The sequence below is a fragment of the Dermacentor silvarum genome, chromosome 5 (assembly GCF_013339745.2).
Source record: "Dermacentor silvarum isolate Dsil-2018 chromosome 5, BIME_Dsil_1.4, whole genome shotgun sequence".
Classification (NCBI taxonomy): Eukaryota; Metazoa; Arthropoda; class Arachnida; order Ixodida; family Ixodidae; genus Dermacentor; species Dermacentor silvarum.
Genome location: NC_051158.1, coordinates 88,802,801 through 88,824,186, shown reverse-complemented (window position 1 = coordinate 88,824,186; position 21,386 = coordinate 88,802,801). Strand labels below are relative to the sequence as shown.

General features: G+C 43.7%; 3 protein-coding genes across 8 annotated transcripts in view; 2 read left to right on the top strand and 1 right to left on the bottom strand.

Annotated features, from left to right (window-relative positions):
• The window catches only part of LOC119453576 (neurofilament heavy polypeptide-like), a 512,698-nt gene that overhangs the window by 383,951 nt on the left and 107,361 nt on the right, over positions 1–21,386 (top strand). The window lies entirely within an intron of this gene.
• Positions 1–21,386, top strand: part of LOC119453577 (tol-Pal system protein TolA-like) — a 281,346-nt gene that overhangs the window by 214,813 nt on the left and 45,147 nt on the right. The window lies entirely within an intron of this gene.
• Positions 4,520–16,652, bottom strand: LOC119453578 (tol-Pal system protein TolA-like). 4 transcript variants are annotated; one of them, XM_049668264.1, is made up of 5 exons: positions 16,319–16,652; positions 12,827–12,967; positions 9,008–9,136; positions 6,607–6,747; positions 4,520–4,733 (listed from the first exon to the last, which is right to left on the bottom strand). In XM_049668264.1, the coding sequence occupies exons 1-5, from the start codon at positions 16,386–16,388 to the stop codon at positions 4,594–4,596; spliced, it is 621 nt and encodes a 206-aa protein (XP_049524221.1). In that variant the 5' UTR covers positions 16,389–16,652; the 3' UTR covers positions 4,520–4,593. The 4 variants fall into 4 exon arrangements, with proteins under 4 accessions (XP_049524221.1, XP_049524220.1, XP_037571557.1 ...); XM_049668263.1 differs by having other exon boundaries at positions 4,521–4,733; positions 6,619–6,747; positions 8,996–9,136; positions 16,319–16,651; XM_037715629.2 differs by having other exon boundaries at positions 4,522–4,733; positions 8,996–9,136; positions 16,319–16,651.

Here is a 21,386-nt window from a genome sequence, read left to right as displayed (position 1 = left end):
CTGTGTAAAATACATACGGCAATGATAGGAATAATAGAACCTACCGGAATGATAGGAATACCGGAATGATAGGAATAATAGACGCAAATAGGGAACATGCTGAAAAAAACATAGTCTTGTATGCCTGTAAGAAACTGAATAGACTATTGAAGGAAATAATACGGTGGCCCGTTAACGAAACTAATAGATCAAAATCCAAAGCCGTCCACGATGGCGTGTCTCGCAGGTGCTGTGCGACGTTCGGATACTAAGAATGTGTTACGACTGAAGAAAAGGTGCCGCGGATTGCTTTCGACGAGTATTCTTGCCCGTGGACTCCGTAGCATTAAATAAAAGAAAAAAAGAACGTGACTGCCTTTCGCGAAGCCTCTGCAAAGCCCGGAATCAATCATTCATGAATTTAGAAGTCGCGACTGTAACCAGGCGTGTTAGCGATAATAAATGTCTTATCGCCAAGATTTCGCAGCTCGAACAAACAGGTGCCCATATCGTCGAACTGCAGCGCATTCCTTCTTTTGTCAGTGAACTCGAGTATCAGAACAGATAGTTGAACCTTGCGGTTCATGGCTTTAAGCATGTTCAAGACGAATGCCTGCTCCCCGAAATGAATGCTCTGACATCCAAGCTCAGTCGAGACTTGCTGAACGAGTAATACATGTCTGTAATCTACAATCTGCCAGCCAGGGCGGACAAAATTCTTGGTATCGTCATACGTTTTACGAACCAGATGGTACCCGCCGCGGTGGCTCAGTCAGCTAAGGCATTGCGCTGCTGAGGACGAGATCGCAGGATTGAAGACCGGCTGCGGAGGCCGCATTTCGATGGAGGCGAAATGCCAAAACGCCCATGTGCTTGCGAATTAGAGGTATGCTAATACGGGTATTTGCAGTACGTTTCCAGGTCCGTCGCGCACTCCGACTTCCTTTTACTGATTGCCGCCAAACTTTCATTTTGTGCGTCTTTGCGCTCTAAACTTCCCCATTCTGTGGCTGCCAGTAAGAAAAAGTAAGCGGCAGAGAGTAAACACATCCGCCAAACAATCCGCTGCTCCTTTAGCGCGCGCGACGCCTTCAGAACGTAAACAATGCGTGCAAAAAATTGGACGTCCACCTAGTGAGACGTTTATTATTTTAATTGATATATAAAGTTTAAAATGCTATTAGGACATTATCATAGTTTCACGTGATACGATTGTTCAATAACCAGCAAAGAACATCAAACCAGGGCATTTTTCTGCTGCACAGAATACTGGCACTTTAAGTTTAGGTTTCCTAGACGCCGGCTGGGTTCATATTTTTTATGTATCTTTTGAAAGAAACTGCGTAAGAAGAAACTTTTTGCAGCAAAATGATGTCGAATAATTTCCTCATCTAACAATGTGGAAAACAAAGACTTGACATTTTGAAAAAAATTTCCAGTTTTGACTTGGCCGCACACCTTAACAGCTTCGCTGTACAAAGAAAATTGTTTCCGACTGTTCGATCTGGCCCTGTATATGATTGAGAACTTGACAACGCATACCAGGGTTCTGCCTAAGCATGCTAAGAAATGGGCGAAAGCAAATAAATTTCGTTTCGTCTGGCATCGTGGTGGAAAGATACTTATCAGCAAGAAGGAGGTAATACTGCTCTTGTGGCGACGAACACAGCTGACTTTAACTGTCTGAAATGATGGGTCAACCTGCATGTGATCAGTCCACCATGTCTTGTGCAGATTGGGTATCTCCTAAAGAGTTTCATAATTGCATCGGTCCGGAACACAGTCTATCGCCTAAAAGCTTTCATTTAAACTGTCAGTCTGCTCCAAGCTAAGACAATCAGCCATATGTGTCCTTGAGCAGCCATAATTTTCAATCAGACTACATTAAGTCATCTGAGACATGGTACAACCTTAGTTCTCTTACTTGGCATCTGCCTGACCTATCAATGTTTCAATCAATTCAGGACCATCTCTCGTGGTGGTCTGCTAGCTTAATTGTTCACGACAATAATACTGTTGACTAAATCGAACAATTATCATGCGTCACCAATCATTACGAGGTTCTATTCTTTCTGTGTGGCAGATGGATTTACGCAACATTTTATTGTCCACCGGGTGTGAATATCCCGTGTTTCTGTTTTTCTCGATAACTTTTTATATAAGTTTCTATGTATAAAGTCATAAGGAGTGGCGACTTGAACTTTAATATGTTAGCTGACACTCGCTTGGTTCGGGAATTTCATATCTTGCTTCAGTCGCATGGATGCTCAAGTGTGATCTCCGTTCCAACGCGAGTAACCTATGTCGCGTTCACATAGCCTGGATCTCTTTATAACTAATATTTCTACGGCCATCATAACCCTGAGGGACCCCATGCCCATTTTTTTCTGTCTTAAACGATGCACCAAAATCAAAGGACATCGTCTTTAACCCAACCAACTGATTACAATAAATCGTCTAGAATCTTTTTGTACTGAGATCCGTTTACTCAAGTGGAGCGATGTATGTGCCACACAGTATGCCGAATTAGCATATGAGGAATTTATGCGGGTTTTCAGCGCGTGTTACACCGAAAACTTTCCTCTGCGAACGAAACGCAAGCGCTTTTCGCAAATTCGCAAACCATGGATCACGGACGCCCTGTTCCGTAAAATAAAGTTGAAGAACGTGCTCTTTAATATAACTGATGTGCTCACATGTAAACATTACCCTAATCAGCTAAAAAACGAGCTTCGCAAAGCTAAAATCTCTTCTGAATATGAATACTTCAAATCTTGTCAAAATGATAGTCGTAAAACTTGGAAAAACAAAATATGCTAAATCGAGCGTCGTCGTCATATACAACTATTGACATTTTTAAAGACGCCATTATTATTCCGCATCAAGTGCTACCCGATTGTTTTAATAACTATTTTACCAGTGCAAGCTGGCATATCTGTAGATAGAAATGCCTACCGCTGTGTTCAGGTTAGATGGCCCGATAGTATTTCCTTATATCCTATACTTCAGAATCTGAATTCACTTATTTTTAAAGTTGCGTAATGTTACATCGTGTGACATTGTTGGTGTACAGATTACACCTAAAAACACGTCTGAGACGTTATCGCACCTGTTTTAGTATACGTTTACAACCTCTGTCTGGCATCTGGGGTATTTCCTGCCAAAATTAAGAACGCTAAAGTACTTGGATTGTTTAATAAAAGTGTAATAAAACTTTTTGTGTCTTTTAGTTTTACGCAATGTATAAAGTCCTTTGTAACAATGTAACGTATAATGTAACTTTTCTTTCACTGCTTGCTGTTTTTATGCAACGCTTATCTGTTCATTTCTTTTTCTTTTTTCTAGGAGGTGTGTGGTTTTCTTTATGTGCATATTTCTTCATTTTGTGTCAATTTCTGATTACTTGTAGCATCGATATCTATTTGACGATTGTATTGTACTTTAATATACGCCCCCTCACCCAATGCCTCTTCGTAGGCGTGTCAGGTATTTCTAAACAAACAAAGAGATATCGAATTACAGGTCTATTTCTATACTTCCAAAATTTTCAACAGAACCCGAGGAAATAATATTTCGGCGTATTTCAGATTTCTTAGAAAAACACAACCTGTGAAACATCAGTATGCTTTTAGAAGGGAGGAAGGTAAACCCTGATTTCCTTACTAGAACAAAAGGTATTCACATTGAGAAACTTTGAATTAAATGTGCTCGCGCTCGGGATTCTAATCGACTTCGGTAAAACATTCGAGTCTATTAATCATGAACTTTTATTAAAGAAGCTAGAGTACTACGGTATTCGTGACATTACTTTAGATATACTCAAGTCATATTTGAAGCAGTGGAGTCAACTTGTTGAAATTGATGCCATCTGCTCCCAGATCATGCACGTAGAAGTTGTAGTTCCTCATGGGAGCATACTCGGACCTCTTTTTTCGATTTCTATGTAAATGATCTTGTTCTTGTGCATAGTGAACCAAAATATATAATCTAGGCAGTTGATAGTATGCTTTTTCCATGCAACAATATTGCGAGTCGTATTGTTACATTACATTTAAAAAATTTGGCTATTTCATTTCAAGAAAAAAGTTATGTGAGAACTTAGAGATGGAAATTTTAATAGGCTCTTCAAGAATTCAGCTTGTCTGGTCTGCGAAAACGCTCGGTGTGTTTTTTGATAGCCATATGTCATGGATTGAGCACATAGACTTCCTTGCAGGAAAACTTGCGCAAGTCGCTAGAATACCTTTCAGTTTAAAACAGCCTACACGCATTGTCAAAGTTCTGTGATACGTATTTATTGGATTTTATGGTTGCTAGTGTTTTCTTATATTTCATTTCTTTTTGCTGACACACGTCCAAGCCAACATTGTACTGTGCCGCTTTGTTTGTGTTGTCGGTACTGAATTAGTCCCTGTGCCTGCAGCTGAGTGCCGTCAGACTAGGTTCTAAGGCCCCTCAGGCTGCTGTGTGCAACTTTTTTCGTAAATCCTCATTAAAATGTATTGTATGTTTATGGAAATAACACAAATCAAAAGTGAAGCAATTTTTTTTGCGGACCTTTCCGTTTATTGGACATTTGCTGCTGCTGCTGCTGCTGCTGCTGCTAGGCTGCTGCTAGCCACTGCGTGCTGCATCTGCGGCGTCGGCAGCTGTTTTGCGTGCTGCTTCTGCGGCGTCGGCCGCTGTCTTGCGTGCTGCTTCTGCTGCGGTGGCTGCTGTCTTGGCGGCGGCCTCGGCGGGGGTTTGTCTCTTACCTGAAAACCGGTTACACGTCACATGGCGTTGAACGTACACCTGTCTGCGTACACATCTCCTCGCCATACGGCTCGACAAATGCCAATTGAGCATCGACCTCGTCCACGTGACATGACAGCGTCAACGTCTCATAGTGTGCAGTTGCATGAAACTCTGTCAGCATTACGGCATTAGTTGTGAGAGGTGTCCCTACTGAAAAAGCCCCGTATTCCCCATAACACCTACATCCAATAACATCATATTACATATGGGAAAAACGGGTTTTTATATGGGATCTTGTATGTTTCATATCGGATTAGTGGATATGGGACTTATGGGGCATACGGATTTTTCAGTAGGGGTAGCACAAACATAAACATTTCATGACCTAAATAAATCGCCGTGGTGGCTTAGCAGCTATGACACTGCGCTGCTAAGCACCAGGTAGCAGAGAGGTGAAACACTGCAGGCTCCGAGCAGGCTTCGTGTAACCTCTTTGGCAATACGAACATGAATAAGTAAATTGCCTTCAAGGGGCAGCAGTGGCTAAGCACATGCGCCCCCAACTAAAGCACTTAGTGTGACTGAATGTACCACGGGAAAGCTACTTCTTACATATCAACATAAGTCGCGTTCTAATCCAAAGATCACGATTCTAGGTTGGCTGCAAACAAATTATATCTTCCCTCTCACGATGGCTATATATTATAGATACTAACGAGAGCGCGGTAAAATGTCAAATCCAGGAATTGTTATTTCAAATAAGGCAATGAACCTTGGTAAAGCGGCCGGTCGCCATAGCAGTCGGCGAAGGGCTTTCTCGTCAATGCTTTCAGACGATTCGATGTAAGCTGCTTCGGAGTGCTATCAAAAATGACTTTACCATCAGCTAAAGGATCCACACGTAAATATTAGCGGGCCTCAAAAGGTTTGCTCTTAGATGACCTTTTTGATGCTTACCTATGATCAGTTTAGCATTCCCATCATCATCAGCATATTGTTATGTCCAGTGCAGGACGAAGACCTGTGACAGCGATTTCCAATTACCCCTGCATTGCCTCAGATGAACGCATCCTATGCCTGCATATTGTCACGTAGTAGTGACGCTGAAGTAAACAGTCGTAAAACTGTGTATGACAAAACTTAGTTTTTATTGGGCGAACCTGTGCCCACAAAAGCAAGCTGCGCTCGTAGCACAACGAAAGCGGCGAACACAGTCGGCGATCGTCGAAATCTGATCAGCGGCGAAACGCGTTGGCTTTTATACATGAGTCATCGAATGTTCCAGGTTATTCCCTGGTGCCCGCGTGTCTTCCAGAAAGTTCTAGACAATTCACGTCGGTCATACAATCTGATAACATAAGCGTTGGTGAATACAGACAACGGAAAGAAGCATCGATAACGTTCGAGAAACTTCCGATACATGCAGGCGCGTCCTGCGCCGTGCGATAACGGTTAACATTTGTGAGCCGGTGAAGAGCTGTCACTGGTGAAAGATAAACAAGTACACGTGGCAATATTTCTTAATTTCATCGCATCAACCAATACTCTGTACTCTTCGAACACATTTTTCCTCCCCTGGCGCCCATTTTGCAACACTTAACGGTTATAACACTGACTAACCGTTATCGGTTCTCCGAATTGGATCGCCTGCCCAGTTCTATTTCTTGCTTTTAATGCCAACATTTTTTTTCTGTAACAGTCAGTACCGCTACTAGTTTATAAATCCGCGGATATTGAAATGTAACTGCTCGAGTGTTTTGTCTTTTTTTCTTTCTTGTCACCGCCCCATCGAGATGTGGTGGCCGCGGCCTGGTTGTAACAGCACCGGGGCCCGGTGTGTTCTGCCTACCGTATAGAGAGAGCAAACAAAAGCCATGACGTCGTCCTTACCACGGGTCTTACTTGCTGCTGCTGCGGCGTCGGCCGCTGTTTTGCGTGCTGCTTCAGCGGCGTCGGCCGCTGTCTTGCGTGCTGCTTCAGCGGCGTCGGCCGCTGTCTTGGCGGCGGCCTCGGCGGGGGTTTGTCTCTTACCTGGAAACCGGTTACACATCATATGTCGTAGAAGGTACATCTGTCTGCGTACACCTCTCCTCGCCACACGTCTCGACAAACGCTAATTGAACATCGACCTCGTCCACGTGACATTACTGCGTCAACGCCTCAAAGTGTGCAGTTGCATGAAACTCTGTCAGCATTCCGGCATTAGGGTTGAGAGGTGTAGCACAAACATCAACATTTGATGACCATAATTAAACGCCGTGGTGGCTTAGCAGCTGTGACACTGCGCTGCTCAGCACCAGGTAGCAGCGAGGTGAAACACTGCAGGCTCCGAGCAGGCTTCATGTACACTTTTTGGCAATACGAACACGAATAAGCGAATTGCCTTCAAGGGGCAGATGTGGTTAAGCACATGCGTCCCGAACTAAAGCGCTTAGTGTGACTGAATGTACGACGAGAAAGCTACTTCTTTCATATCAACATATGTCGCGTTCTAATCCAAAGATCACGATAATAGGTTGGCTGCAAACAAATTATATCTTCCCTCTCATGTTGGTTATATATTATGCATACTAACGAGAGCTTGGTAAAATGTCAAATCCCGGAATTGGTATTCCAAATAGGGCAATGAACCTTGGTAAAGCGGCCGGTCTCCATAGGAGCGGGCGAAGGGCTTTCTCGTCAATGGTTTCGGACGATTCGATGTAAGATGCTTCGGAGTGCTATCAATGATGACTTTAACATCAGCTAAAGGTTGCACACGTAAATATACATCATCATCATCATCATGAGCCTATATTTTATGTCCACTGCAGGACGAAGGCCTCTCCCTGCGATCTCCAATTACCCCTGTCTTGCGCTAGCGTATTCCAACTTGCACCTGCAAATTTCCTAACTTCAGCATCCCATCTGGTTTTCTGCCGACCTCGACTGCGCTTCCCATCTCTTGGTATCCATTCTCTAACCCTAATGGTCCACCGGTTATTCATCCTACGCATTACATGGCCTGCCCAGTTCCATTTGTTCCACTTAAAGTCAACTAGAATATCGGCTATCCCCACTCGTTCTCTGATCCACACCGCTCTCTTCCTGTTTCTTAACGTTAGTCCTAAGATTTTTCGTTCCATCACTCTTTGTGCGGTCCTTAACTTGTTCTCGAGCTTCTTTGTTAACCTCCAAGTTTCTGCCCGATATGTTAGCACCGGGAGAATGCAATGATTGTACACTTTTCTTGTCAACGACAGTGGTAAGCTCCCAGTCAGGATTTGGCAATGCCTGCTGTATGCACACCAACCCAAATTTATTCGTTTGTAAAGTTTTTTCTCGTGATCAGGGTCCCCTGTGAGTAATTGACCTAGATAAACGTACTCCTTTACAGACTCTAGAGGCTGACTGGCGATCCTGAATTCTTGTTCTCTTGCCAGGCTATTGAACATTATCTTTGTCTTCTGCATAATCATCTTCCACCCAATTCTTACACTTTCTCGATTAAGGTCCTCAATTATTTGCTGTAATCCGTCTCCATTGTTGCTGAATTGGACAATGTCATCTGCAAACCCAAGGTTGCTGAGATATTCGCCCTTGATCCTCACTCCTAAGCCTTCCCAGTCAAAGAGCTAGAATATTTCTTCTAAGCATGAAGTGAATAGCATTGTAGAGGTTGTGTCTCCTTGCCTCACCCCTTTCTTGATAGGTAACTTTCTGCTTTTCTTGTAGAGAACGTAAATATTAGCGGGCCTCAAAAGGTTTGCTCTTAGATGACATTTTTGATGCATGCCTATGATCAGTTTAACATTCCCATCATCATCAGCGTATTGTTATGGCCAGTGCAGGACGAAGACCTGTGCCAGCGATTTCCAATTACCCCTGCATTGCCTCAGATGAACCCATACTATGCCTGCCAATTTCCTAATTTCATCGCATCAACTAATACTCTGTACTCTTCGAAAGCGTTTTTCCTCCCCATGGCGCCCATTCTGCAACACTTGACTAACGGTTACAACACTGACTAACCATTATCGGTTCTCCGCATTGCATCACCTGCCCAGTTCTATTTCTTGGTTTTATTGCCAACATTGTTTTCTGTAAGAGTCGGTACTGCTACTAGTTTTTAAATGCGCGGATGTCGAAATGTAAATACTCGGGTGTTTTCTCTTTTTTCTTTCTTGTCACCGCCCCATCAAAATGCGGTGGGCGCGGCCTGGTTGTAACAGCACCGCGGCCAGGTGGGTTCTGCCTACCGTCTAGAGAGAGCAAACAAAAGCCATGACGTCGTCCTTACCACGGGTCTTACTTGCTGCTGCTGCGGCGTCGGCGGCTGTCTTGCGTGCTGCTTCAGCGGCGTCGGCCGCTGTCTTGCGTGCTGCTTCAGCGGCGTCGGCCGCTGTCTTGGCGGCGGCCTCGGCGGGGGTTTGTCTCTTACCTGGAAACCGGTTACACGTCACATGTCGTAGAAGGTACATCTGTCTGCGTACACCTCTCCTCGCCACACGTCTCGACAAACGCCAATTGAACATCGACTTTGTCCACGTGACATTACTGCGTCAACGTCTCAGAGTGTGCAGTTGCATGAAATTCTGTCATCATTCTGGCATTGCGTGTGGGAGGTGTAGCACAAACACCAACATTAAATGAATAAAATAACCCACCGTGGTGGCTTAGCGCCTAAGGCACTCCACTGCTAAGCACCAGGACTCCGGATGAAATCCCGGCTTCAGCGGTCGCATTCTGATAGGGGCGAAATGCGAACACGCTCGCATGCCGTGCATTGGGTGCACGTTAAAGAATCCCTCAGGCGGTAAAAATTTCCGGAGTCCCCTACTACGGCGGGCCTCATGGTCGGATACTGCTTTTGGCATGTAAAACCTGAGTATATAGGTATATGTTAAAGCATGATAGGAATTTTGACCTGTGTCATGCCTAAACATAAACATTGCGTTCCGAACATTGCACGTTGTATAAGCTGAAAATAAGGACAATTGCACGCTCAATATCTAGTTTTACAGAATTTCATTATTCGCTTCACGTAGATTCAAACAAGTGCGTTGAATCTGTATAATATAAATGCTTTTTAGGGAGTAACGATGCTCACAGCGGAATATGACTGACCACATCTGGTTTTAACAAGACCATAAAACGGTTTTCGCAAATAACTGAAATTTCATCGCTGTTAAGCCATCGCTACCTCAATACTGCTAAGGGAAGTGAGTAAGTTCTTGCCAGATGAGCCTTTCGTCAACGTCATCGATAGAGACAGCTGAAGTAACTGAACTGTCAGCTGGATACCAAAATCCCTGTAAATGCCGCAGTCATGACATCCAGTTAGAATGCCGATTAAAATCTTTAGCTCTAACAAACCCTTCTAGCGAGAACCTGTGCCAAGTTAATGTGAGGTTTCCATTAGAATTCCTTTCCTATTTCAGCCCTTTTAAGAGGTCCGAGCTGTGCTACCCCTTCACTATCCCAGGGACTGACTGGTTATGACCTGTGAATGATAAACAAAGAATATAATAAAGCATAAAGAAACCTTGAATTACACCGGCCAATCCGTTCAGCCAATCCCCCCGCTTTACCACCCGTACACTCCCTTCACTCATAAAACATGATGGATTATCAATAAATGTGTTAAGTGAAATAATTTTATCCCAAAGCACTGCGCACTCCGTTGACAAGAAGGTCAAGGCTGAAGGATTATGCTCCTTGTGTATTTATAGCAAGCACTCATGAATGCGAAGTAATGAAATATTGATTTTTATAAAATAAAAAATGAACCGTTTTTTATTGCGATATCAAGTGCATGGACACTCCAGGCGCATTTTTTGCCGTCGCCGTGATATTCCGTATAAAGTCCAAGGACGATAACGCTGTCACCGCGCGCCGTATGGTGTATGTGCGAGAGAAAGCGTGCGGGTTTGAGGCGGTGGTCGTGGCTTAATCTCGCGCGCGCAAGAGAGGCAAGCGGGGAGAAAACGCGCCGTCTCCCGTCGCGCGCATGGTACCAGGTGAGGGGAGGGAGCTAAGGGCATTGTACTTCTGCAGCAACTGGGTATGACGCGGTCGCATGGACTTTATCATGAATGCCATCTGCTTTGGGGGCACAGCCTTGGCGGGCCAACGGCTCCAAGCCTTGCGTGTGCAGGGTGCTCGCTCGCCGCTCGGTTTGCGTTGAAGCGACAGACAGCGCGAAGGTCACTTCACTCGTTGCTGGGGCGCGCTTCCTCACCCCAGCGTTTTGACAGCGAGTATGCGCAGTTGTCAAGTGTGAAGTGCTCATGTTTGCCGGCGCGTGCTGACACCGTACTCGTTAATCTAGTAAGATGGGAAAGTTTACAAATTTATACGGCCGATAAAACTACTATCCTTACTTGGTATGGTTGTCTATTAGTTTACTATCGCAATCGATGCTTCGCCTTTCGGGCGAAACTGCGACTTTTTTCATTAAAATAATTCAATGACTGGCTCAAACCTCATGCACGGCTAAAGCCATGCACCGCATGGCATGACTCAAAGACTTGCAAAGGAAAAATTGTCTGTAATATGTTGTTTATACATTTAATAAAGGCGAGTAAAAAGTAGTTGACACCGACGAAAGGTCTTGGGCGCACTAATCTTGGACATGGTTTGTTGTTTAAACTGCACTGCATTCGAGATCGGCCCATATTTTAATACTATGGGATCGGCCGATATTTTTCTTTGAGTAAAGCCAAACTTCATGTTCCGGTTCCAGGCGCGGATAGTTTGAACGAGCGCATCTGGGTTTCATTCCGGCGTTTTCGCACTAATTTGCAAGCTTCATCTTGCTACCTTTGTTGACGTACGTGCAATAAAAGGCCTGAAATTATTTAATTAATGAGGCGAAAGGGTGGTTGAATGCCCAGGTAACCCGAACCTCAAGTCAACCTGAACTCTACAAGGAAGGCCTTGTCTTCAAACTTATTCCTTTGTCATCGTTAACAGAACGCGACAGGTCGAGTATTCCGTCAGGAATGGTAGTGTATCTAGCCAAGTGGACGTTTGTAGGAAAAATAAACGCACTGAAGTGGAATTGAGCTCAGTTAACACTCTGTACGCAGAGTGCTCACTTTTTTTTACCTAATATCCGTAGTTTCTTTCTTACCACCACATGCTGAACAGGCGAAAATAAGTCGCGTACAAAAATGTGTAAACAGTGGTTCAAGATGATATGCGGCGCGTAGATATCTGAGTGTCAGATTCTCAGAACGCATCCACGATCATGGAGCATGAAGGGTTGGGGCGATGTTTAGGCGATCGCTACAGTAGACAGTAGCGAGGTGCAACATTTCAGGATCCGAGTAGACTACGTGTAACACCTTGAGCAATACGAAGAGGAATAAGCAAATTTCCTTCAAGGGACAGCAGTGGCTAAGCACACGGCCCCCGAACTAAAGCGCTTGATGTGACTAAATATGCGACGGAAAGCTACTTGGTACATATCAACATATGCTGCGTTCTAATCCACGGATCACGATTAATTGTTGCCTACAAACAAATTCCCTGTTTCATCTCATGCTATTTATAATTATACATACTAACGAGAGCGTGTTAAAATGTCAAATCCCGTAATTGGTATTTCCAACGAGGCAACGAACCTTGGTAAAGCGGGCGGTCGCCATAGCAGCCGGCGAAGGGCTTTCTGCTAAAGGTTTCCGACGATGCGATGTGAGCTTCTTCGGACACAAGTGCTACAAATGATGAGTAACACCAGCTAAACGTTGCACACGAAAATATTGGCGGGACTATAAAGGTTTGCTCTTAGGTGACATTGTTGATGATGTATGCCTACGAGCAATGTGGCATTATTATCATCATCAGCGTATTGTTGTGTCCATGCGGTGCAGGACGAAAACCTGTGCCAGCGATTTCGAATTACCCCTGCATTACTAATTACTGTATTACTGTAATAAATTACTATAGTTAATAAATGATGGATGTCTAAATCTAACTGCTCAAGCGTTTTCTTTTTTCCCCTTTTTTTCTTGTCACCGCCCCATCGAGATGTGGTGGCCGCGGCCTGTTTGTAACAGCACCGGGGCCCGGTGTGTTCTGCCTACCGTATAGAGAGAGCAAACAAAAGCCATGACGTCGTCCTTACCACGGGTCTTGCTTGCTGCTGCTGCGGCGTCGGCGGCTGTCTTGCGTGCTGCTTCAGCGGCGTCGGCCGCTGTCTTGCGTGCTGCTTCAGCGGCGTCGGCCGCTGTCTTGGCCGCGGCCTCGGCGGGGGTTTGTCTCTTACCTGGAAACCGGTTACACGTCACATGTCGTAGAAGGTACATCTGTCTGCGTACACCTCTCCTCGCCACACGTCTCGACAAACGCCAATTGAACATCGACCTCGTCCACGTGACATTACTGCGTCAACGACTCAGAGTGTGCAGTTGCATGAAATTTTGTCACCATTCCGGCATTGTGTGTGAGAGGTGTAGCACAAACATAAACATTACATGGCTAAAATAACCCGCCGTGGTGGTTCAGCTTCTATCGCACTCCACTGGTAAGCACCAGGACTCCGGATGAAGTCCCAGCCTGAGCGGTCGCATTGTGATCGGGGCGAAATGCGAACATGCTTTCGTGCCGTGCATTTGGGGCACGTTAATAAATCCCTCAGGTGGTAAAAATTTCCGGAGTCCCCCACTACGGCGGGCCTTATAGTCGGATACCGCTTTTGGCATGTAAAACCTCAGTATATAATTGGAATTTTGACCTGCCTCGTGCATAAACATAAACATCTGGCCAACCACGACAATGACATTCCCGAAACAAGGGAACAGCACGTCACCAGATGCAAGTTCAGCGTTTTGTTCGTAGTGTGAGAAAAGTTTGATGCCAGAGCATCGCAAGAACATACTTGTTTGGGATGCAACTTCCAGGAGACTGGTCAAATAATAAATTGCTTTCCCCTAATCGATACAACCAATTCACGTATAGGCGGCCTAAATCTGAGGCATTCTTCTTGAATGACTGGACGTTATCGAGCGGAGGTAATGTGACCCGTACGTTCGCTCAGGAATCGGCCCTCTGTGCAGTAACCACGACTCTCCTTTAGCCGAATCACACGGTACAGTCCTCACTTGTATCGATCTTCCTCAGGACGCCAGTAAGTGTTGATATTCCTCACATGCAAACTTAAAAGAATATTTGACAATTTCAAGCAGTGACTTGTCTAACCAAATAGGAGTCAAATAGCGGGTACTACTGGACTCCTATTGAAAATTTCGAATAATCGTGCACCGTTCCAGGAGTAATAAGACTAGCACCAGTTTAGAGATCACAGTCTTTGAAGAGAGAAAAAAGGTTATGAAAGTCAATGAATTTAACTAGGTTAACTGTCCGGTTTTCTACTCTGCTCAGGGGGAAGGGCAAAGGGCAGAAATGATGAGAAAAGAAGAGAAAATATGAAAAAAATTCAACAGCACATGTGCGAGGCACGCAGTCGACAACGATTGGTTTCATTTTTTCGTCCAGTCCCGATGCTTTTAAAAGCACCCTTGTACTTTCAGAGCAACTCGGGCCGATGACGGCTGGGACCATGGTGCAAGAATTATCTTTTCCGTAAGAGGGCCATTGTCAAGCTTGTCGAGCCTGGTGCACAACGTTTTTCTTGGACCACTCAAACGAGGACAATCACACAGACGTTGCCCTGTCATTTCTTCGCACTCACAAAGTTTACATTCGTGACTTTTGGCAGTTGTAGAAAGAGCAAGCACTAATGAATTTTACTGCAACACATAAACGACATGTGAGAATCCGGCGCTTAACCTTTTAAGGTGCTGTCTACACAATTGTGTACGACAAGGTTAATGCATTAACAGCAATAACATTGATGAAACTAATGACATTTAAATGTGTCGCATACATCTTGGAACACTTCTGATTGGAATTGTGCTGCAAGATTAAATAACGTGTGGAAAATGTTTTAGTAAAAATGAGTGGGATGGTAGACGGCTTGACATTCTTGATGATGATCATATATTGGGTTTATTAGTGGGCAAGGGCCAGGGATGGCCAAAGAGCGCCAAGAAGGCTTGGCTCTTCTGTTGCATGTGAGTATGTCGTTGGACGTAGTGGGTTCACTTCATTCATTTCTTTTCACGAGGTGTTGCACCTGGCATAATTTTCAAGTTGATAAATAGGTACGTTTCAAGCCCGCTAGACATGAAATAGTTGACAATCTCATATCTGATATTCCGGCAGCGAGTTTTCGAATAGAGTCCACATTCTGTAAACCTGAGAAATCTCACGAATTTGTTTAAAATAATAATATATTCTGCAGCTCAGCGATTTTTTACTATTCTTAAGGTGGTAGAAATGAGTTCAAAGTAAGCTGTTAATCAACAGAAATATTTGGCGGCTGAAAGTGTTCAAATTTGCTGCCTGATACATTGGCGTTCCAGTTGACCCTTACTCAGAAGCCACCCTCTACTACTTTGGCGCGATATTATTTGCAACGGCAATGTACCTTTTATGAGATTTCGTTGACGGATATCTCAAGATCGGTGCTGGTATTAGGACGTTTCCTACGGCGTTTCGCACTTTCGATAAGCGTGCTAAGCGAATGGAAGTATAATTCCTGCGTCTTCCAAAATGCACCTAAACAGGCGGAACAACACATTCACCCAAAGGCGATTAAAAATCACATTTGAACAAGAATAGAATGGGGGGTAGCATCGAGTTCGTGATTCTACGAAGCCCTCTGTAAAATAAAAAAAGAGCCCTTTGGGCACAACATTCAGTCAGAAGAAATCTACAAAATTGGTGGTACGGCGAAGTGAAATGAACGCTGAACTATTTTAACGCTGACGAAGCAGTACTTAAGTTACAGCAGTAATGTTGCGCAAAAATTAAACAGGTGCGGCTACATCACAAAGACTGTATTATAATGCCATGTCCATCAAGAGCTATAGAAGAAAAATGAACAATGTCCCAAGTGCCGTAATGACTAATATCGCGGAGTCGTGGAACGACGGAAAACTGAGGGAGTTAGTAAATGCCTATCTGCGGGCGAGCGAATGATCGGGCATCAAGAGGCCCCTTTGCATTTATACGTACGGTATTTTTATAAGTATCTAATGGCTTCTTGAGTAAAGCACTTACAGAATGCATTGAAATCAGCACGTATTTCACTCATAGATGGTTTTCATCTTTGCGTTCATTCCTCTCCAAATTTCACTTCTCAGTTATGCTTCGCTTAAGATTGACCTGGGAATGTTCAACCTGGGCAAGTTCACCTGGGCAAGTTCAACAATTGAAGACCCGGTTAACTGTTCAAAGTGTGCTGCTCCTAGTTCTACAGTAGGTATTCATCACCTGTTGATGTTTTGCCCAGGAACGATGGATGTTCGGGATAAAGATTCTCAGAGCTGCCAAGCTAAGAACAAATCAAACAGTCTGATAAATGCGTTGGCTCATGGACGACATGTTGGCTAAGCCACTATTGCAATTTAAGCATGAGGAGGGCATTCATACTTTTATTTAAACAAGCATCTGTGCCGTAGGGTTAGGCTTCAGAGAGAAAAAAAAGTCTGAGGATACCTAACTAAACGAAGAAAAACTGTGAACACAGATATGAACGGAACCAGAAACTCACCGATATGTTTTGCTGTGGTGACGGCCAGGCAAATAAAGCCGAAGACGGCAACCAACTGCAAGAACTTCATGTCTGGAGGCGGAGCTGCTCCCTTGTCTATCCTTGTATACACGAATGTGACTAGTTAGACTATCGTCCGGTGAATGCGATCCTGTATCAGCGAACTCAACGGCTACTCTGTGGTCTCCCTGCACGCACTCGCTTGCCTATATATACCTTTTACGGGACGATAAACCTCGGGTACAACGCGGACACGGTAAATGCTGCCTATAAAGCTGTAGTACGTTGATGTCACCTTTGATTATGAGAAAGGCGCAATGAGGAAGGCGCGTGTTCAATGCGCAATTTTATTTTCATCAGTGCCATCTTTATTTTTATTTTCGCCGCTCGTTAATCCATGTGGCACGAGTCAGCATTACAAAACCGGCGAGACTACGTTGCGCTTGTAGCTATATGGAGCTGTGGGCGAGGCCAGACTAGCAGTAGTCATCAGCTTTCCGACAATTCTTGTGCGAAGCACGGAATGGAACTTGTTTTTTTTTATGACGGCAGACGAAGCATTCGAGTGCCTGTTATACAGATGGCGTGTTTCTGCATAACGTGTACATGCGTACGCTCTTGTAATTTTGTTATAACATCGCGCGGACATCAAGCGCACGGCATTTCCTTGTATAGCGGCGAGGGGCGTCGGGATGGGCGACGGTATGCGCGGATCTGCAGGGTGATTTCCAGTTCAGATGTTTTCTTCTGCTGTGTTCGCTTCAGCCTTTCTCCTTGCCACTGCAAGGCTTCTGACACGCCACACGTACGGGCGACGCTCACGCGGTACTGACACGTGTACTTCCAATCCTTCGCAATGTCTATGAACAGTCAACTAAACCTGTTAATATCAAAATAAGAAGCCGAGATAAGAAATGGATGTCATGCATGTCGTGCAAATGGACACCACACAGACTACATAAGAAATAAACTCAGTAAAACCGTAGGTATCCTGCGAAAATGCCAGCGCATACTGCCAGTGCCACAAAAGCTTATGTTATATAACTGCTCTTTTCTGTCCTCATCTGCGTTACTGCCATCTAGTTTGTGCTACTGGTACCAAGAACTCGTTGCACAACTTAATCACATTGCAAAAAAAATGCCTTGCGTTGCATTGCAGGTTTGTCGTACACTGCGCACACGTCCGAATTATTTGCTAAGTTCAATGTTTTAAAAGTTACAACCCTATATGAATATCACCTCTTGACAGCTTTTAGGTCCAGATTAATTCAGAAAGGCAGCCACATTCGCACCTTAGCAAATTTAACTCTTAATCCCTCCTCATATGCTTAACCAGACACACCAACTATTGGTATATCCCCCGGCCACGAACAAATTATGGACTGCAACTATTACAGTATTGTCTTCTGAGCACACTAAATAAGTTTAAACTAACCGATCAAGGTTTACGCACGTTATAAAAAACGCTATTTTAACTATGATATCCTGAATTTTTTGTGCTTTAAACATGAAGATTGTTTTGAATTAGTCTGTATGAGCTTGAAGAAAAAAAACATTGCTTGAAATTGTTTTCTGTGAACTTGTTTCCGTTGCTGTCGTTGTAAGCAGGGGGTGGCGGGGCTAGTCAAGCTGCTAAAAAGCAGCTTTTTTCTCGCTATCCTCACCATTTATGTACATTTTTGTCGGTATTGATGTGCCGTAATGGTGAAATAAAGCAAATATAAAAAATATCAAATAACTCGTGAAATAGCAGAGTTGTCCTGCACGAATAATAAGGCATGGCAAAAATGCCGGAAACAACCTGAAAGTAAAGCGCGGTGCGGAATCAAGTAACGGCTAAAATGCGACAGGCGAAAAGATCTTTTTTCATGCGACAGTTTTCACTTAACAAATGTGACGGAAAGAAAACGTGGGAGATAGCGAATGAACTAATGGGTAGGCAGAAAAAGGCTTCCATTGATGAAACAGGAAAGAAGAATTTTCCAAAGGAAATCGTGAACGTACTCTGTGATAAATTTAATGATGTGTTCTTAAATACAACAGAAAAATTGCGAAGCATAACAGTCAGTAGTCCTGTATCACATCAACCGAAACGAGCATGTGCGCATCAGTGGATGATCTATGGAGCATTATTTGCAGAATGAAACAGTTCAAGCCACCAGGATATGATGACATTCGTCTGAGAGATTTGCACAGGAACTATGGCGTTTTAAAAGATGTTCTTCTGAACATACTGAACGGTATATTTCAACTGGTGACATACCTGACGAACTTCAATATCTGTTGTGGGGCCTGTGCATAAACACGGCAAGAAAGGCGACCTAATAAATTATAGGCCCATTGCAATACTGTCATCGATAGCACATATTATGGAAAAGCATGTTGCATACGTTATGCAATCATTCTGTGAAATATACTCTTTGAACAATGATGCGCAATTTGGCTTTACAAAGAATAGAAATACGATAACACTTCTTGAGGAATTTTCTGATTATGTTTACAATGCAATAGAAAAATAAACGTGTTTTGTTAGCCCTATTCCTGGATATAACGAAGGCATTTGACACGATAGACCATGCGTTATTACTCGAAAAATTAATCTCACTTGATTTCCGCGGTCATTTCAAAAAGTTTTTTGTCGGTTATTTTACAAACAGGTTGCAGTGTGTAAAGCTTGATAATACATACGGACATTTGAAGAATGTTACTTTCGGTGTACCTCAAGGAAGTACACTCGGCCCACTGCTTTTGAACATTTATGTGTATGATTTGGATTTATTGCAGATTAAGTAAAAAATCTTTCAATATGCTGACGATACAGCGCTCGCACTAGAAGTCACTGACTATTTTACTGGCGTTAAAACGTTTCAGGCAGATATAACTGAAGTAATTGACTGGTTTCCGCAAAATTTTATTTTTTTAAACCTTCACAAAACAAAACTGACATGCTTTAAAAATGCCCTTAAGACAGTGGCTTTAACCCAACCACTGTACTTACATCATCCCGTTGTTACCCTTGTGATTGCGAAGCCATGCAAATAGAGCGAACAGTTCAGTATCTGGGCATCTACTTCGACCAATATCTCACTTGGAATGAGCACATCGTTTACCTCTCTAGAGAGATTAGGGCCATTGCGGCCATGTTGTATCACCTTCGGGGGAAAACTGCGCTTCACCTTAGACGAGTAATCTACACAGCATTATACGAACCTGTTTTAAAATACGGTATTACATTATATGGCAACTGCACCGAATATAAGAAGGAAGCATTAAATGTCATACTAAAACGAATTGTGAACAGTATATCTTACGGTACCAAATTACACTCAGTTGACATGAAACAGAAATACGATGAGTTAGGTATCCTACAGATTCGTGAGCTGTTTTATTTTGTTGTGTTGACGCGGTAATATTATTCAAATCAATAAAAAAAACCCTGTAAAAAAGATTTTACATTGAGGAAAAGAGAACGTTTTGTTAAACCACGGGTCTATAGTAATTATGGTAAAAAGATGCGCAATTACTATGTACCAGCTAGGTTTAATGAAATTCCTGATGATCTATGTCTTGCAAGCAACAAGAGAAAGATGATGACAAGTTTAAGACAATTTAAGGCTTAAATTTATTGCCTTGTGTATAGCTTTACTTGTTTTGTATGTGTTATATTGCGCTGTCAAATTTATTGGCAATGTGGTGTATAACATGAAATGCATGTATATGAAGTTATTTTTTTAGAAGATTCTCCACCAGCTGCCTGACCAGCCAACAAGCCCAACATGCTTAGGCAGGTCAGAATTTATGTATGTATATGCTGTATTGACAAATAAATAAACTTTGAAAAATAAAACTTATTTATCCTCTTCTCGGGGACTGCATTTCACGTACTGCCGTGTGCTTAGATTTATGTGCGCGTTAAATAACCACAGGTGGTCCAAATTTCGGGAGTCCCCCAGTACCGCGTGCCTCATAATCAGATCGTGGTTTTGGCACGTAAAACGCCATAATTTTTTGTTCACTTCACCCACTAATAAATTTAAGTTATCGCTCAGCGGAAGACGCGCCTGCATGATTGAAACCTAGTCGAATGTTATAGATGGTTATATCCGATGTCTGTTGTCACCGAAGGTTCTGTCGACGCGAATTGTGCAGTACTTTCTGGATGACACGCGGGTACCAGGGATTGCTCCGGAACCTTTGATGACTGACGTGTAAAAACCGACGAGCTGGACCTGCAGATCAGATTTTGATGATGGCCGACCGTGTTCGCCGCTATCCTTGTGCTTTGAGTGTAACTTTCTTTTGTGGATACAAGTTCGTCCAATAGAAAGAAATGTTTATAGTTCTCATTGCACGTGTTTGCGTGTACATGCGTGCGTGTGTCCGTCTCTCTCTCTCTCTCTTTCTCTGCGTTTCTTTGTTTTCACTTCTTCGCGAGATCACTGTGACCAGCACTTGTTTCACGGCAAATATTTGCCTGTAAATGATGGCGAAAACAGGAAACAAACTAGCTACAACTGACCTACACAGTACAGTGATTTTTTTCACCTTCTAGATACAAAAAAAAACGGGGCAGCTATTTCCACTCACACCGGCGCAATTACTCCTGAGAGTAAACTCATAAACCAGCACAGTACAGACGCGAACATCATTTCTCACATCATCATCATCATCATCATCATCATAATTATCAGCCTATATTTATTTCCACTGCAGGACGAAGGCCTCTCCCTGCGATCTCCTATTACACGGCTTCAAAAGAACTGCAGAAAGCGCTGCCCTGCAGGCGAAATCAAACGACGGACGTTGGAGTCGGTACGTAAGAATAGACACCCGAGGAGCGTCTTGCTCGAGAGACAAGAAACAAGCACAAAACGAATAGAACGACTGCCGCCACAGCGGTAATCGTGCAGAAGTAGCTGGATCGATTACGTTCGAAGGAGGCCGTGGTCCCTGCCTGTCCAAGACGAAGGGTGCCCGTTTGCAAACGTGCAGCATGTGCTCGGTGGTGCTGGCGGGCAAACACCAGTGCGACTTTTCCACTTTCAAGGACACTTCCCGCTATATAAAA

Coding starts and splice junctions, on each gene's coding strand:
- LOC119453578 (XM_037715629.2), bottom strand. CDS start 16,388: ATGAAGTTCTTGCAGTTGGTTGCCGTCTTCGGCTTTATTTGCCTGGCC. Junction 12,968..16,318: donor CACCACAGCAAAACATATCG/GTGAGTTTCTGG, acceptor ACCGGTTTCCAG/GTAAGAGACAAACCCCCGCC. Junction 9,137..12,826: donor AGCAGCAAGCAAGACCCGTG/GTAAGGACGACG, acceptor ACCGGTTTCCAG/GTAAGAGACAAACCCCCGCC.